This window comes from Sturnira hondurensis, unplaced genomic scaffold (genome assembly GCF_014824575.4).
Source record: "Sturnira hondurensis isolate 20B ecotype Veracruz unplaced genomic scaffold, ASM1482457v3 Scaffold0024822, whole genome shotgun sequence".
NCBI lineage: Eukaryota > Metazoa > Chordata > Mammalia > Chiroptera > Phyllostomidae > Sturnira > Sturnira hondurensis.
Genome location: NW_028097453.1, coordinates 1,297,228 through 1,312,379, shown reverse-complemented (window position 1 = coordinate 1,312,379; position 15,152 = coordinate 1,297,228). Strand labels below are relative to the sequence as shown.

Genomic DNA, 15,152 nt, shown 5'->3' with positions numbered 1-15,152 from the left:
GCGGCCAGTCCTCTGCTCCGCTAGCAAGGAGTGGGCTGGGGGAAGCCTACACTAGGAGGTGGGGGTAGAGCCACACCTGGAGTCCACCAGGGGGAAACAAACAAACAAACAAACAAAGAGCTGCTGAGCGGTGGAGGGTTGAGACTGTTTCTTTTCTGATTGGAGTTCGGCACAAGGGGGTTGACACTACGGCACTCAACCTCCTTCTGAAACCGCTACCTAGCGCCCACCGTGAGACCGCGCTCTCTCATTCCGACCGAACTGGGCTCATGAGCTTTGTTGGCGGGCGTCGGTACAGTCTGGCGTCACTATGCCCCCTGCCGTGCGGGCCGGGACCAGGTGTCCCGCGGCCAGGCCCCCGCAAGCGGCGGCCCCAGCCGGGTGCACACCCCCAAGGCGGGGTCCACTAGCGGGTGCCCAGCCCGCGCTCCTCCCCCCGTCCGCTGTCCTGATTGGCTGGAGGCATCCCCGCTGAAAGCTCATAGGCTGGCCCACTCCTCCCCCCGCCCCCCGCACGGGCCGCTCGCCGCCTGCTGTAGGCAAAGCCGCTCAAGTCCGGCAGGCTCGACTCCGAGCTGCGAAAGGCGCGGATCTCAGGGTCCAGCAGCCCGCGGAGCGCGCGGCTTGTGGAGCTGGTGCTCCCACCGGAGACTCTGTGGCGGAGCCGAGCCCGGCAAATGGGCGCATGAAAAAGAAGAGCGTGGAGATGGACTGCTATTTGCGCCGCCTCAAACAGGAGCTGGTAAGAGAGGAGCGGGTGCCAGGGCGGGCTGCTCCCCGGGATCTGTGCTTGGCCCCGCCGGACCCCGGGAGCCGGGATGCGCGCAGGAGGAAGCTGGCCGGTGGGGGGGCGGGGGGGGAGCGCGCACCGGCAGGCAGACGTGTTCCGAGCGTAAAGGGCCACGAGGAAACTTGAAGCAAAGGTTGTGCGGGAGTGAGACCACACGAACAAGTGACAGGGGCCGAGCAAACTAAACCCAGACGGAAAGGTGCCCGGGGAACCTTAGGGAGAAAAGAGGGTACTCACCAAGACCGACGGACATGCGGACGGAGTGGGACCGAGGCACTCACACGGAAAGAGGGGAACACGGTTGGGGGACTGGATGAAAAAGGTAAAGGGATTAAGCATGGAGAAAATAAACTCATAGACACAAGGAAAGAGGAAAGAACGAGCGGGACGCGGGGCGCTGGGGCGGCTCTGGGCGATTTGGGGTTTGTGGGGCGGGCGGGGCGCTGGGGAGGGTGCGCCAGGCGGAATCCTGCCCAGGGCAGCAGGTCAACCGGGGACTGGTCGCTCGAGGGGAGCTGGCACCGCCTGGGGCCCCCAACTCTGCCGGGGTTGGCAGAGCCGCCGTCGCTGCGGGGCCCGCTGGGCCCGCTGGGCCGGCTGTCTGCCCGGACTTGTCTGCCAGCAGGGAGGGGGCTGGCAGCTGGAATGGCGAGGGAGGACCCCGCGGGGGAGGAGGGGCCCGCCTGGCAGATCGCTAGCGGGAGCTGCGGAGGCTCAGCCAGATGTCGGGTCTGGGCTTGGGGCGTGCGGAGGGAGCGTGCGGGGGCGTGTGTGGGTGCACGGGCTGCGTCTAGAAGTAGCTCAGTGGGGGAGGGGGAGCCCAGGTAGCGGACGGGTGCCTGCTAAAACTCTGGTTGATTCTCACCGACTTCGCATCCCTCCACCCTCAACCACCAGGATTCAGCCGGACTGTCCACTCGAACCTCTGCCTCTTTTGTCCCTTTTAGTTTGTGTCGCTTGGAGTCGACCTCTTCTCAGACTCACTTTTTCTCCCCTCCTCTTGCTACTTTTCAGAGCTAGGTACACCCAGGCTCCCAACCGCAGACCCAGACCAGAAAGAGCCAGCCCGTGGCTCTCCGGACTCCCTGGCAGCCTCTCCCCCTCCTGCCTGCAAACTCCACACCCTTCCCGCTGGGTCGGAGGCCAGCTCTGCGGGGCGGAAAGCTGGGGGTGCAGGTGTTCTCCGCGATGCTTCCTGGGCAAGTGGACCAGGCGCTCTCTTCCTGTCTGTCCTGTGCAGGGCCTGCCTGGTCGAGTCAATGGTCACTTCTCTCTCTGGTGCTTCCTCCTGAGGCCCCTTTTTTTGTGGTGACAGATGGGAAATGCTTCTGTGATGAGGGGCAGAAGAGTCTCCATCATGTCTCTTCCCAAACTGGTTTTCCCATGCATCCCATGTCAGTATGGAATGGCTGGCCAAGCCCACACAGACACAATTCTGACCTTTCCCATGCATTTGTCCAATAGCAGAAAGAAAGGTCAAGGCCAGCATAGTTAATGTCTGAAGTCCAAGGCCCATGCAGAGAAAAGAATCTAACCGAATCCTCTTTTTATGCTTGGAATCTGGGGCCATACCACCCACCTCAGGATCTGCCTTAATGGAGGGTTTGTGGGTGTTCCTGGCATGGGCTTGAATTTTAAAATTCTCCTGATTTGCATTTTTTACAGCACCCTAGGTGGGAGGTGGTGAGGGAGGAAGACAGAGTCTGCGGGTGCCAGGAGAATAAAAAGGCAAACAGGGACCCACACTGCACGGAGCTCCAGATCTTGCTTTGCACCTTCTCCCGCCAGGGGCTGGAGCCCCGTCCCCAGGAAGAGGAAGGGAAGAGGCTGAAGTCACCCAGCTCTCCACAAGCTTTCATTCGGCCTTTTGTCTGAGCAGCCTCAGCCTTTGACTCTCTTGGAGAGGAAGCCAAATGCCTGGCCTGGGGCCCAGAATGACACTCAGATGGGAGAGCTCTGCACCCTCCCCATCCCCACCCCCCATGGGGCTCCACCCCCTCCCCTGCGCCAGTTGCCCAGAAAGGAGACAGCAAGCAGAGTGACATGACAGGCAGAGCTGGGGGAGCTGTTCACTCCCCAACACCTCAGCCCAGTGCTTAGCTCCCTGAGCCCAAGCTCAGTGCCTCAGTTTCCCCAGGGGGAGTGAAGGAGAGAGCAGAGCTGAGTTAGCCCAGGGTCAGCCCTTGGCTCTGTAAGGACTGTGGGGACTGAAGTCAGTGCGGCTTCATTGTGGCTGAGATGGGAAACTTGGCTGGTTTGTCCCTCAGGTCTGCAGTGCGGTGAGAAAGGCACACAGTCAGTCTGTGTCATGAGTTTGAGGGTGTGTGTGTGTGCGTGTGCGTGTGTGTGTCTGTCCCAGCAGAATCTTACCCGCCACCAAAGAGGACTGGCTTTGCACTGTGCCCTCGGGAACGGCACTTGTGGAATACCAGTTAAGCTCGACGTTATTCCACTAAATTCCTGTGAACTGGTCTCTGTCGAGGGTGTTCTGTGCTCCCCTCCTGCGTCCCCGGCCCTGTCCTTGGCCCATAAATTCTAGACAAGGAGAGTCTGTTCCTGAAAACCAAAGTAGCAGGATTTCCCAATTTCTTGAAGCAGAATATTCACACTGGAATGCGTGAGCACAGGGAGGTCCGGGAGGCTGAGGGTTTGGGGATCCTGGCTCAGTTCGGCTGATGGCTGATGTCTGAGAGCTGGCCCTTTGGCCCTGCCTGGAAGGAGACCGGGATCGGGTTGCAGGGATGAAATGTGGCAGGAGAGCAGCAGCAGCTGACATGCTTCTTCATTAGGACCAGGGGCTTGGGGGCTGCATCTGCTCAGAAAGGAACACATCTCTCCCCCCCTCTGGCGGCCAAAGAGGGCCCCTGCCTGGATCCCAAGGCCTTGGAACCAGCTGTTCCTTACACACTGCTCCCTCGAGGGCTTCTAACAAAGGGGTAGACGGAGCACACAGAGGAAGCAGGTGTAAGATGCTCACAGGGTGCTCCCCCTGAGTTCAGCTCGGTGTAGAGCAAAGTGCATGAAGGCTGAGTGATGGGGGCTCATGGAGTACCGCCAGGCTGGGAAGGCTTCCTGGAGGAGGAGGAAGTTGACAGAGGCCACCTCTTGGAAGGTCCATCCCAGCTGTGGCATGGGACTTCTCTCAGGCCAGGGAAGGTCATCCTAGGACAGCATGGCATTCCTAGAAGGCAATAATCTAGTGACTTGTGGCCACCCGCTCAGGAGGTGCTGGTGTCTGGAGGAGGGCCAGGGCCTGAAGGCAGAGCGAGGAGGAGAAAAGATGGTGATAGAGGAGGTACCTCAGGAACAGACTTGAGCTCTTGGTGGCCAAAGAGCGAATTTATTGAGGCAGAAAGAACTTTTGCAAAGGATCTCCCAACGCAGTTTCCCTTGATGTTTACTTTGGAGCTGGGGAGCGAAGAGAAGCTTGGACTGGACAAAGCTGGGGGGTCAGTGGGAGCAGCTTTGGTCCGAACTCAAATCCTGGCTCTGTGTGACCCTGGCAGCTGCCTTAACCTCTCTGTGCCTCGATTTTCTCAGCTGTAAAATGGGGTTTTACGAATACTGACTTTACACAGCTCCTGAGAAGATTGCACGACAGTGTAAGCAGAGTGTCTCTCCAGCTGTATGTCCTTAGCGTGCAACACAGTGCCTGGTGTGTGGTAGGCACGTGATAACTCCTGACGGTGGACCGATGACATTGGAGCATACGGGCTATTCATTCACAGAACACAGGCACTGAGTTCACACTGTGCTTAATGTGCTTTACCAAGCACTAATGCTGTAGTTACAAATATAAACAGACGCAGATTCTGCCTTCAGGGAACACCCAGTTTACTGAGAGAGATAATAACATGTATCAATATTAACATTTTTATATAATGGGCTTGGAATGTATTATGGCATCTCAAGGCCAAAGCAACACTAAGAAGTTGCACTTGGATGATTCCTGTTTGATAACTGAGACAAGGGGAGGTGAAGAGACGCCAGGATCACAGAGCTGGGATTCACACCCGCCAGTCTGAGTGCAGAGCCCACCCCGGGCCCGGGCTGCATGAGAACCTCTAATGCAGGCGGAGGGATCGGTGCGTGAGGGGCGCGGTTCCAGGCTCTGGGAAGGCAGAGATGACCTCCGGCTGGGGGAAAAGGGAACACTTTGTGGAACAGGTGGCATTTGAGGTAGACCTTGTGGGAGAAATAGGGACGTGAGCAGGAGAAAAACACATTTCCAGGCATATAAGGCAACGACATGAGCAATGGCCCAGAGATGCAAGTAATGAGGATGTCTGAAGACTGTCTGGTGGATGTGTTTGAGGACTCACTTGGTTTGGCTAGCATATTAGGTATGTGCAGAGGAATAGAGGAAAACAGGGCTGAGAGAGTTGTTGAGAGCGGACTATGGGGCCTTGAATGCCACTCTAAAGAGCGGCATTCTGATGTGCATAGGATGATCTAGGGCATGGCATGGGGTAGGCATGGGGAGAGAGGGAACTGAGGCAGAAGGGTGAGCTAGAGGGCTACTAGACGAGTCCACGCAGGAGAGTACAAAGGCCTGCAGGAGCAGGGAGGAGAGGGAGGTAGCGGCTTCTTGCGGACACTCAGGGAACTTGACTGGCTGACTGCGTGGACAGGGGCTGAAGCTGGTCGGGCAGAAGGGCTTGGTGAGGTGGACAGGCTGCTGAGGGGGCGAGACTGGGCACCCCTCTCTATCTGCTGGCCTCTTGCCAGAGCACGTGACCCCCGTGAGATGGTTCAGTTGGGAGAGTGGGCTCATCCGTTGCAAACTTCGTCCTCCCTCCCTGGCTCTTGGCAAACTTTCTGCTTTACCTTCCTGTGGAGTGTTCCAGCCAAGAGTGGGGGGCTGTGAAGGTCCCCATTCACTGGGCTGGAGAATGGGCCACTTGGCAAAAGCAGGCCTTTTCCCATTTCCGGCCCTGAACCTCCTTCTAGCTTCCAGAGGGGCTGAAAGGGACAGTGTGGGGAGCTTGGTGAGTAATGAGGGTGGAGGGGGCAAAGCAGGCACCCTGCCAGGCCCACGGGCAAAGCTGGAGCCTATGACGGAGGGTTCCGGCTGCTCAGGGGAGGGCATGAGATGGGTGGATGGAGGGCACAGCTGTGGATCCGTCAGGGGCCTAGGAGAGGGCTGGGGAAGGCACCGAGGATGCTGAGGTCATACTTCCCTGTCCCCCACTCCTCCCACCCCACAGTGGGCCCAGCCAGTGGAGGGGGGAGGTGGGGCGCTGCCCACGGACAGCTGACCCCACGCCACCCCCTCAAGGGCTCAGGCCTGGAGGTCCAGGATGCTGGGGTTGTCCCTTCCCAGCTGCATCGTCCCTTTCAGCCCCGGGCAGCCAGCCCCTCTTCTCTCCTCAGAGGATTCAGTGAAGAGACGCCTTCGGTGGAAATGAGCTGAGTTGGGTCTTGGAGTCCCTCCAAGACTCGATATGTTCTTCTCACTGCCCGATGGTGACTCTGCACGTCCCACTGGCCATCCTGGTTTCTTCTCATGACAATCCCGCGAGGCTGAGAAGTCAGGGATGCGATGACATGGAAAGCCTGCTGGCCTTGAGTAAGGGCCAGGCGTGGGGTCCCGGCCGCCCGCAGATGCACCATGTCTCCACGGCGGGGGGGCTCGGTGGACACCGGCTGGTGCTCACAGGCAAAGCTAGCTTCCGAGAGCCACCATCTGCTTCTCGCAAGTGACACGCGCTTCATCAGATTTCTATAGAAATGCATTTATGTAAACGGTAGATTTAAATAAAATATTAAGTAAGAGACTGGGCCATATGTAGATGTGGTAAGAGTCACACGGGAGGCCTGGGGGAGAATGGTTGGGAAGACACAGCACCTCCCAGCTGGCAGTTCCGAATTCTCCGGCGGGGGACTGGCCTCACCCCCTGCAGCTCCCAGAGTAACTGTGGGGTCAGACCTGGCCAAGCAGAGGGCACGGCCAATGCTACCACGGGAGGGGTTCTCATTTTACAGACTCAGAACCCGACACACAAAAGGTTGGTGAGTCCACCCAGCGTTGCGTGGCTCAGACAGTCAGCCTCAGAGTCAGCCCAGGCCAGGTCTCAGACCTCCTCAGCTCGTGGCTCCTCGTAGCCCCCAGGACGGTGCCCGGCGGTGTCTGCCTCTAACACAGGGAGGGAGCCTGGGCTAGTTTCAGCTGCAGCGAGAGAGACTGAAGTTTGACGTGAAGACGAATTTTAGAACGGAACATTTGGAGGCGCAGGAGGGGCTGGCAGCAGAAAATGGACTTGGGGTGGGTGGGGGGACGTGAGGAGCGTGGGGGCGCCTTCTGTGGCCTCTTTCAGAAAGGCTTCCCCCGTCATCTCTGGCATAGGAGAGAGATGTTCACAGTACAGAAAGAGGAGGAGGCTGTTGGGTTTATTCCCATTCAGCCTGAGCGCAAATCGCACGATTCGGTCCCTGTCCTGAGCAAGGTCTCGGCCCCTGGGAGGCCAGAGAGAACAGACTGGGATTTGTGCCGCTGATTCCCCCACCCGGGGTCTCCTCCCGTGCCCTCCCCCACACTGCTCTCCGCTCCGTCTTCCGTTCTTGAGGCAGGAGAAGCCCTGGGATCCGAGAAGGTCCCACGCTCTGGACAAGACAGCAGCTTGCCCCTCACTCTTTCTCCCGGTGACATCATCCCCCTCGGGGCTGGGAAAGGCAGCTGCCTCTCAGCGGGGACCCAGCTGATGCCCCTGCCACTGTTCCCACACTAGGGCTTCCTTCTCCCCTCTCACCACGGCTGGCTGGGCTGGCTGGCGATGGGCAGGAGAATGCCAAGGCTGCCCCTCCCGTTCCCCCCTTCCGCTGTGTGGGGTGGGGGTGGGAGCAGAGCTACAGGACGAGAGAGCGAGAGCGAGAGAGAGAGAGAGATGGAGAGATGCGTTTCTCCTTGATCAGACCCGGTGGGTGAATAGAGTCCAATCATCACTAGATGTTCTGGGAGTTCTCAGGAAGTCTTAATTAAGACAGCAGCCCCAATTCACGATCACATGCCCCCTCACCCGATCCCTCCAAAGCTGTATGAGGAAGGAGGTCTTAGTCCCGTTTTAAAGGATGGAGAAATTGGAAAATTTAAATCCCCTGCTGAGATCAGCCAGCTAGTACCTGGTGGAGCTGGGATTCGAACCCTCCTCCATTTTGTCTCCAGAACCCAAGATCTCACCCAAGGCGGAATATCATTCTGCACGTGGGTGTCACTGCAGCCCCTCTTTCCCTAAATGGGGCCTCTGTTCTATGGGCAGCCCTGAATTCGTCCACGCCCACACATTCGTTCTCACTGGGAAACTGCACCAAATGTCAGCGTCATTTCTGTAGCATTTTTCCAGGCTGGAGGAGAGTGAGTGGGGTCATGTCATTCCTCCCACTGCCTCCCACCCGGCCCCTGTGCGGGCTCCTGGAAGGAAGCCTGCAAGCGCAGACTCCTTGTCCCTTGGTGACACCAAGCCCTGGGGTGTGTCCCTGACTCGGTCTCCCTGTGTGGGGAGGCACTGTTCCAGGGCAGCAAGCAAGCGGGGTTAGGGGGTGATTTGGGGTATCCAGTGGTACTCAATGTATGTTTTATGGGTACGCAGCAAGTGCAAGGTGCTAGCCAGGCTCTGGGTGGACACGGCGAGTCCCTAGCCCAGTCAGATGGTCAGTAAACGTTGCCCGAGTGACGAGTGACAGACGATGAAACACCCAGAGAAGTGGGGGCGGGCGGGGCATAGGGCAGAGTGCGTCACGTGTCACAGGAGTGCTGGGACAGGAGTGTGGGTGGTACCTGGGGGTAGGGATGCGATGGGGAGGGGCGGGTGGGTTAGACCCATCGGGTGGCGGGAAGGCCTTTGGGGAGGCATCTGCATTTCAGGGGTAGAAAGCAGATGGGAGAATCGGACAACGGGGACTGGGTGGCTGGGAGGGAAAGCCCAGAATGACCCTGCAGTTCAAGCTTGGGGTGAGGAGGAAGGTGGTGTCGGGGAGGGACGGGCAGGAAGCGGGAAGTCAGAGGAGTGTGTGTGGGGGGAGCTTCGTGTGCCCTGTGACCCTGCTCTGGGTCTTCCCAGCTGCAGCTGAAGGGGTCAGGGAGGCAGAAGTGAAGAGGTCAGGGGAGCAAGGGGCCATGGGTGAGCACAGCCACCCCACAGGCTGTGTCTCTTGCTGCTGCGATGGCCATTCCAGTGGCCTGTGCTCGCCCAGACAGTGGGCAAGCCCCAGGGCTCTTGGGGTTCAAACCACCACCACCCCTTGCCCTGTCTTGGGGAAGGTGCTGCTCCGCCTCTCCCCACTCAGCAAAGGCCTCCTTGCCCCCAGGGACAGTCAATCCTCCTCCTCTGCCCCTGAGGCTGGCGTTGGAGCTGCCCCCACCCCCACCCCAGGGCGGAGTTGGCAGGGGAGGGGTTGACCTGGGAGCCCGAGAGCATGAGTGTGTGGCCCTGCAGGGCCTCGTGCCTGTCCTCCCAACCCTTCCACCCCGTGGGCTTAGCTCTGAGCATCAGGACAAGGCTGGGAGGTAAGATGATCCCCACGGGTCTCTGGGGGGCTTAAGGAACAGATGGTCCCCGCACAGGAGGTTGGCTGGTGGTAACCCGAGCAGATCTGGGGAGGGAGCTGGCGGGACCCAGGCAGCTTGGGCCCGGGCACTGGAGCCTGGTGAATGTTATCAGAAGAAGCATCCCCTGCCCGGCCTCCAAGCTCGGCCCTCACCCAAGCCCATCTCTTAGCCCCTTCCAGCTGGCGCCGGGGACTCAGGCCTCAGACACCCACAAAGGGGCTGGGGAACTGGCCCCCAGTGTCCCTGCTCTTGGCTGAGGCAGCAGCACCAATTGGGCCAAGAAGGCAGGAAGGGCCCTGCAGCCAAGTCCTAGAGCAGCTGGGAGAGGACAGGTGTTGGAGGGAGAGGAGGACTGGAGAGAGCTGGGCGAGGTGTCCGCTTCTCCCAGGGGCACAGAGCCGGCTTCGAGGCCAGTCAGCCACTGCCAACCACGAGCTAGAGAGGGCCGGGGAGTCAGGACCGGGCGCTTGGAGAGAGGTGTGCGGGGGCTTCTGACCAAGTCCAGCCCTGTGGGCCGAGCGACCTGGCCCCGCCTCGGTGAACTCATTCGTTGGAGTGAGGACAGCAATAGGTGAAGACAAAGCAAATGGGTTGTGTAGTGCCCTCAGGACCACTCCTGTTCCACGGGAGCACGTCCTTGTCCTTGCTGTTGTCATCGTACCTCAGGGAGGTACGGGGGCAAGAGGGCGCAGACGCAGGAAGGGACCACGGTGATGACGTCTGTGCGCCCCACAACCCACTGCACCCTCACACGGATCCCAGCTCGCCTGGCACCGTGCCATCCTGAGCAAAGCTTCTTGAGAGCCCCATTTCCTCATCTGTGAAGTGGGAACAGAGCAAGTCCCTCCCTCACAGAGCAGTGGGAGGTTAAATGCGGATTAANGAGGTACGGGGGCAAGAGGGCGCAGACGCAGGAAGGGACCACGGTGATGACGTCTGTGCGCCCCACAACCCACTGCACCCTCACACGGATCCCAGCTCGCCTGGCACCGTGCCATCCCGAGCAAAGCTTCTTGAGAGCCCCATTTCCTCATCTGTGAAGTGGGAACAGAGCAAGTCCCTCCCTCACAGAGCAGTGGGAGGTTAAATGCGGATTAATTGATGTACGTGCGTCTGTACAGACCCCCACGGAGCAGTGGGCTGCGCCCGCCCCAGCCCGTGGGCGGCCCTAGACTGTTACTCCTCGATGGGGCCCTCCCCGTGTTTGAAGTCCTCCTCTCCCGGCTCTGGCCTGCCCTGCCCTAGGTTTCGCTGGAATGACTCTGGAGCTGTGTGTTGTGGGAGGGGAACTTAGTTGGGCCAGTGAGGGGCAGCCCCCTCCCAGCCCCCCCCCACACCCGGTGGCTCACTGTCCTGGTTCTCTCCTGTGTCCGCAGATATCCATGAAGGAAGTGGGCGACGGCCTGCAGGACCAGATGAACTGCATGATGGGGGCGCTGCAGGAACTGAAGCTCCTGCAGGTGCAGACGGCCCTGGAGCAGCTGCAGATCTCTGGGGCGGGTCCTGCCCCAGGCGGCTTCGAAAGCCCCAGGACACAGCCGGGGCCCCCTCCATGGGAGGGTGGCAGAGATCCTGCCAGGCCTGCTGTCCCCTCTCCCTCCAGCCAGCCTCCTCGTGGTGGCAGCAGCAGGTGCGTCCCCCACAAGAGTGTGTGGGGGACGCACGAGCTGGCTGCCAGGCCCAGGACACAGCCGCCAGAGTGCCAGAGCCGGGCGCCGCAGCAGCCAGAGCTGGCGGAGCCGGACGACGACGACTGGACCTCCACGCTGATGTCCCGGGGCCGGAACCGACAGCCTCTGGTGTTGGGCGACAACGTTTTTGCAGACCTGGTGGGCAACTGGCTGGACTTGCCGGAGCCGGAGAAGGGTGGGGACAAGGGGGAGCCTGGGGAGGCAGGAGAGCCCCCAGGAGAGAGGAGCCCGCCCCGGGAGCTGGGCCGCAGGTTCACCCTGACAGCCAACATCTTCAGGAAGTTCCTGCGCAGCGTGCGGCCCGACCGAGACCGGCTGCTGAAGGAGAAACCGGGCTGGGCGACGCCCACAGCCTCAGAGCCCAGAGCCGGACGCTCGCAGAAGGTCAAGAAGCGGAGCCACTCCAGGGGGGCCGGGCATTTCCCCTTTCCAGGCTCGGGGGAGCCCAGGCGAGGAGACAGCCCCTCCACGGGCTGCCCCAAGGCCCTGGAGGCCTCGCCCTCGGGCTTTGATATTAACACTGCCGTCTGGGTCTGAATCCCGGGGACACAGAAAGCTGACTGCACCCGAGGGGCTGGGGCCCAGCGCTGGGCCCCCCGGGCAGGGGGCGGGCGGCGGCTGGAGAGGCTTCCAAACGCCAGGCTCCAGGTTCCTTTTCTGCAGAAAGGAGGGAGAGGAGGCAGGCGTGTCTGGAGCAGGACAGGCAGCCTGTGTTTAGAGAGGCCCTGCTGGCTGGATGGTGGGGGAGTGGCCACATACAGGTGTGTGTGGCTCACTTTGGGGCTGGATGGGGCAGCAGGGGTGCAGGGGGAGGAGCAGGAAAGCCTTCTGACATTCCTCCCCACCCAATGACCTCACCGAACGTTCTCCATGGCCTAGCCCTCCGGGCCTCTGTTCCCCAGAGAGGCCCCCAATAAAGACCTCGTCTCTCGAGTCCCCAGAACTGTTTTGCTCCCTTGCCGGAGCACTGCTCCAGGCTCAGCTAGGAACCCCTGGCCCTCCTGGGAGTGGGAGCACATAGAGACAAGTCCCCACCCCAGCTGTGTGGCTGCCTCTGAGACTCCCGCTGGGCCCTTGACCCTGAGAAATGGCTGACTAAGGAGCATAGGTACAAGGAATACTGAGGGAAGCCTCCATCTTTGCAAAGGCACAGGAAACAGTATTTGTGGCACCTTGAAGCATCGGAAAGCCTTCTCATAGCCATTATCTCCTTTCAAAGTGAGCAAGTAAGGCAGGTGTTTGCCCCACTTTCCCAGTGAGGCGTACCTGTCCAGGAACACGCTGGGGGCAGGTGGGGGGGGCAGCCCATCCAGAGTGGACTGAGAGTCACAGAGGGACCCTACCCTGCAGTCCCACACACGCAGCCCCCCAACACCCAGCCAGGCCCAGGCTGGACCCCCACCTAGGACACAACATGTGGAAATTCCGCCTTAAGGCCAAGGCGTGCCCGGGTGATAGAAACAAAATTCCTAGCGCCAAACCTGGCCTCACTCTGCTCAGGCCCAGTCTAGGGCCTCTTCCCAGTGGCCCCAGAGTCAGCCCTGGGGGGCAGGAGGGACGGGTGGAAGGCAGGGCCCGAGTAGTGGTTCAGCTCCAGCAGCCACGGTGGTGGTGGTGGCACGTGGCCCAGGAGTGCTGCCACCCCAGGCACCCCCTGGCAGCCACCAGCCCGCCTACTCTGGCCCAGAAAGCCTGCAGGCTGGGAACAGACAATGCAGATCCCTGTTTGCGGCAGCCTGGGAGGGCACACAGCCTGTCTCCTCCCCCTGCCCCTCCCGCCCGAGTCCTCTGCCTGATGGGGGGTGACAGCTGCAATTAGAGGCAAGCTGCCTTCCTGCCCTCGGAGCATTCATAGCAAATTGGAGAAGAAAAATAACGAGAGGTTCTTCCAGCGTCCTGGGTCCCCGGGGGGGCAGGCAGCAGCAGGGGGTCGGGGAGCCTTAGAGTGAGCAGCTCCATCACGGGAGCTGGGGGCAGTCAGGGTCACTCCCACATTCCCACACAATCAAATGGTCGGTGCTACAAGGGGAACAGGCCTGTTTGTTTGTTTTTGAGAACTCTCTATTTGCCAGGCAGTAGGCACGTGTCTTTCAAGCTTCAGCATGACCCTGGACCAAGGTATCATCAGCATCATCCCCTTAGAACGGAAAGAAGCGGGATCTGAAGCTGGGGCTGGTCTGGCTCTGAGACCGTCTCTCCTGCTCTCCCCACCCCCAGGACTCTGGCCTTTCCATCCTGGGTGGGGGCCCATGGGCTGTGGCTGCCTGTGGTGGTGGTGGTGGTGGTGGTGGTGGTGGTGGTGGTGGTGGTGGTGTGTGTGTGTGTGTGTGTGTGGAAAGTATGAGTATGAAGACTCCACCTACTAATTCCCTGAGGCCTGAGAGGAGAAGCCATCCAGCAAATTATTCAAGAAGGCACCAGCTCTGAGTCAGGAACAGTTCTGCAGGAAACCAAGCCACCTCCTGGCCGTCACCTGTGACTCCCTGGTTCTGTGGTCTGGTCACAGCAGGTCAGACCAATTGAGCAAAACGTCATGAACGCCTCCCAGTGCCAGGCACTGTGGGAGGAACTAAGAACCGAGTGATGGAAGGACCCAGTTCCCGACTCAGGGGGCCCAGCGGGAAGAAAGGATTCAAGGGAGAGGATCGCCTTTTCACTGTAACTTGGGCCAGAATGAAACCATCAGGAGTGACGTTTGCTGCGACATTGCAACCGATGTCGGGCGCTGTCATCCTTGTGTTCTTCCTTCCTTCCGTCCCACCGCACTTGGGGGTGGCTGCCACCACTCCCCTTTCCCAGAGGCTCAGCGGAGCAGAGCGACTTGCCCAGCGTCACGGGCCGAGCTGGGATGGAAACAGTTCCAACCTCAACGGTCCAGTCTTCTGCTTCTCACAGGACCCCACACATTGTCTGCATCTGCTCCAAAGCCAAGTCAAGGACAGCACCACCAAAACCTGTCCTCGTAGGATCCGGGCAGGGCCGATAAAAGGAAGGCTGACTTCCCATGGGGAGGTTTGTGAGGGGCCTGGTGGGGGGCTGTGTGCTGCCCCCTCAGTGTGTCAGGCTTTGCTAATGGAAGATCATGGCCGATTCATTCAGCCCCCCATAGTTTCCCCTGTTCCTCCCTGTGGGCTCCTGCCCTGACCGTGACCATGACCATGATGGAGACTGTATTTTACTGAAGCTGAGCGAAGAGGCCATGGGAATGCCCAAGGCCTGAGCCACACAGGGGAGTGTAGAGGTGAGGAGCTGTGTGTGTGTGTGTGTTTGTGTGTGTGTGTGTGTGTGTGTTGGGGGGATGGCTAGTAGAAGTAAGCAGTGAGAAATTGACAGCTTAATGCTACCCCTGGGGCTCATTTTATGGTTAATTAGGACATGCAAATAAGCTAGAAGCTCATTTAATACCCTTCCTGGCATGGGGCCCCGCCTCACAACTGGCTTGCTGCCCTGGCAGGTACCGGGTGCCCTGGTTGGTCCAGGCATCTGCTCAGGACCCCACCTGCTTCTCTGTGGCCCTGTGGCCGGAATGTGTGCCTGTCTGTGTCCCCTGCCCATAAGCAGGAGCTGGAAGAGGCCCTGCTGGGCATGGCCAGGGCCTGTCTGGTCCCCTTCCTGCCTTTCTTTTAACCCCCCTTCACACCTGGGACCCCTCTGTCCTCACTCTCCCTGCAGCCGCCCCCTCAGGGTAAGATCTGGACCTGGCCTTGCCCTTGCCGGGAGTAACAAAGACCTGGGTCAGCTCGGTCCCCACCCCACCCCTGCTCCCTAGAGCCAGTGGGGGAGGGGCTCCCGTCCTCCCCAGGTCACTGAAACATTGTTCCCAAAAGCACAGCCTGTGTCACAGGGGAGCAATGTCCTCAGGGTGTCATCCCCACCAGGGCACCAAAGATCTTTCTGTTGGTACCACGGTGTGAACTCTGGGTTTGGAGCCAGCCAGGTGGGACGGACATGAGGTCCCCCCTCCGTCATTGCCACGGTGTGAGCCTGAGCTTGCCGCTCGACCTCTGGGAGCCTCGCTCTCTCTGCCAAGGAGCCAGGCCGCTGCTGCAAGGTGAGAGGTCCCTGAGGGCGGGCGCGTTGTCTGCATTCTGAGCAGAATATATTGGACCACCTGACGTCAGTTCAG

General features: G+C 60.0%; 1 protein-coding gene across 1 annotated transcript; it reads left to right on the top strand.

Moving 5' to 3' along the window:
• Window positions 1–530: 530 nt before the first annotated feature.
• Window positions 531–11,962, top strand: INKA2 (inka box actin regulator 2). Its single transcript, XM_037038914.1, has 2 exons — window positions 531–742; window positions 10,712–11,962. Exons 1-2 carry the CDS (start codon window positions 686–688, stop codon window positions 11,561–11,563), a joined length of 909 nt encoding a protein of 302 aa, XP_036894809.1. The 5' UTR covers window positions 531–685; the 3' UTR covers window positions 11,564–11,962.
• The last annotated feature ends 3,190 nt before the right edge of the window (window positions 11,963–15,152 follow it).

Coding starts and splice junctions, on each gene's coding strand:
- INKA2 (XM_037038914.1), top strand. CDS start 686: ATGAAAAAGAAGAGCGTGGAGATGGACTGCTATTTGCGCCGCCTCAAA. Junction 743..10,711: donor GCCGCCTCAAACAGGAGCTG/GTAAGAGAGGAG, acceptor CTGTGTCCGCAG/ATATCCATGAAGGAAGTGGG.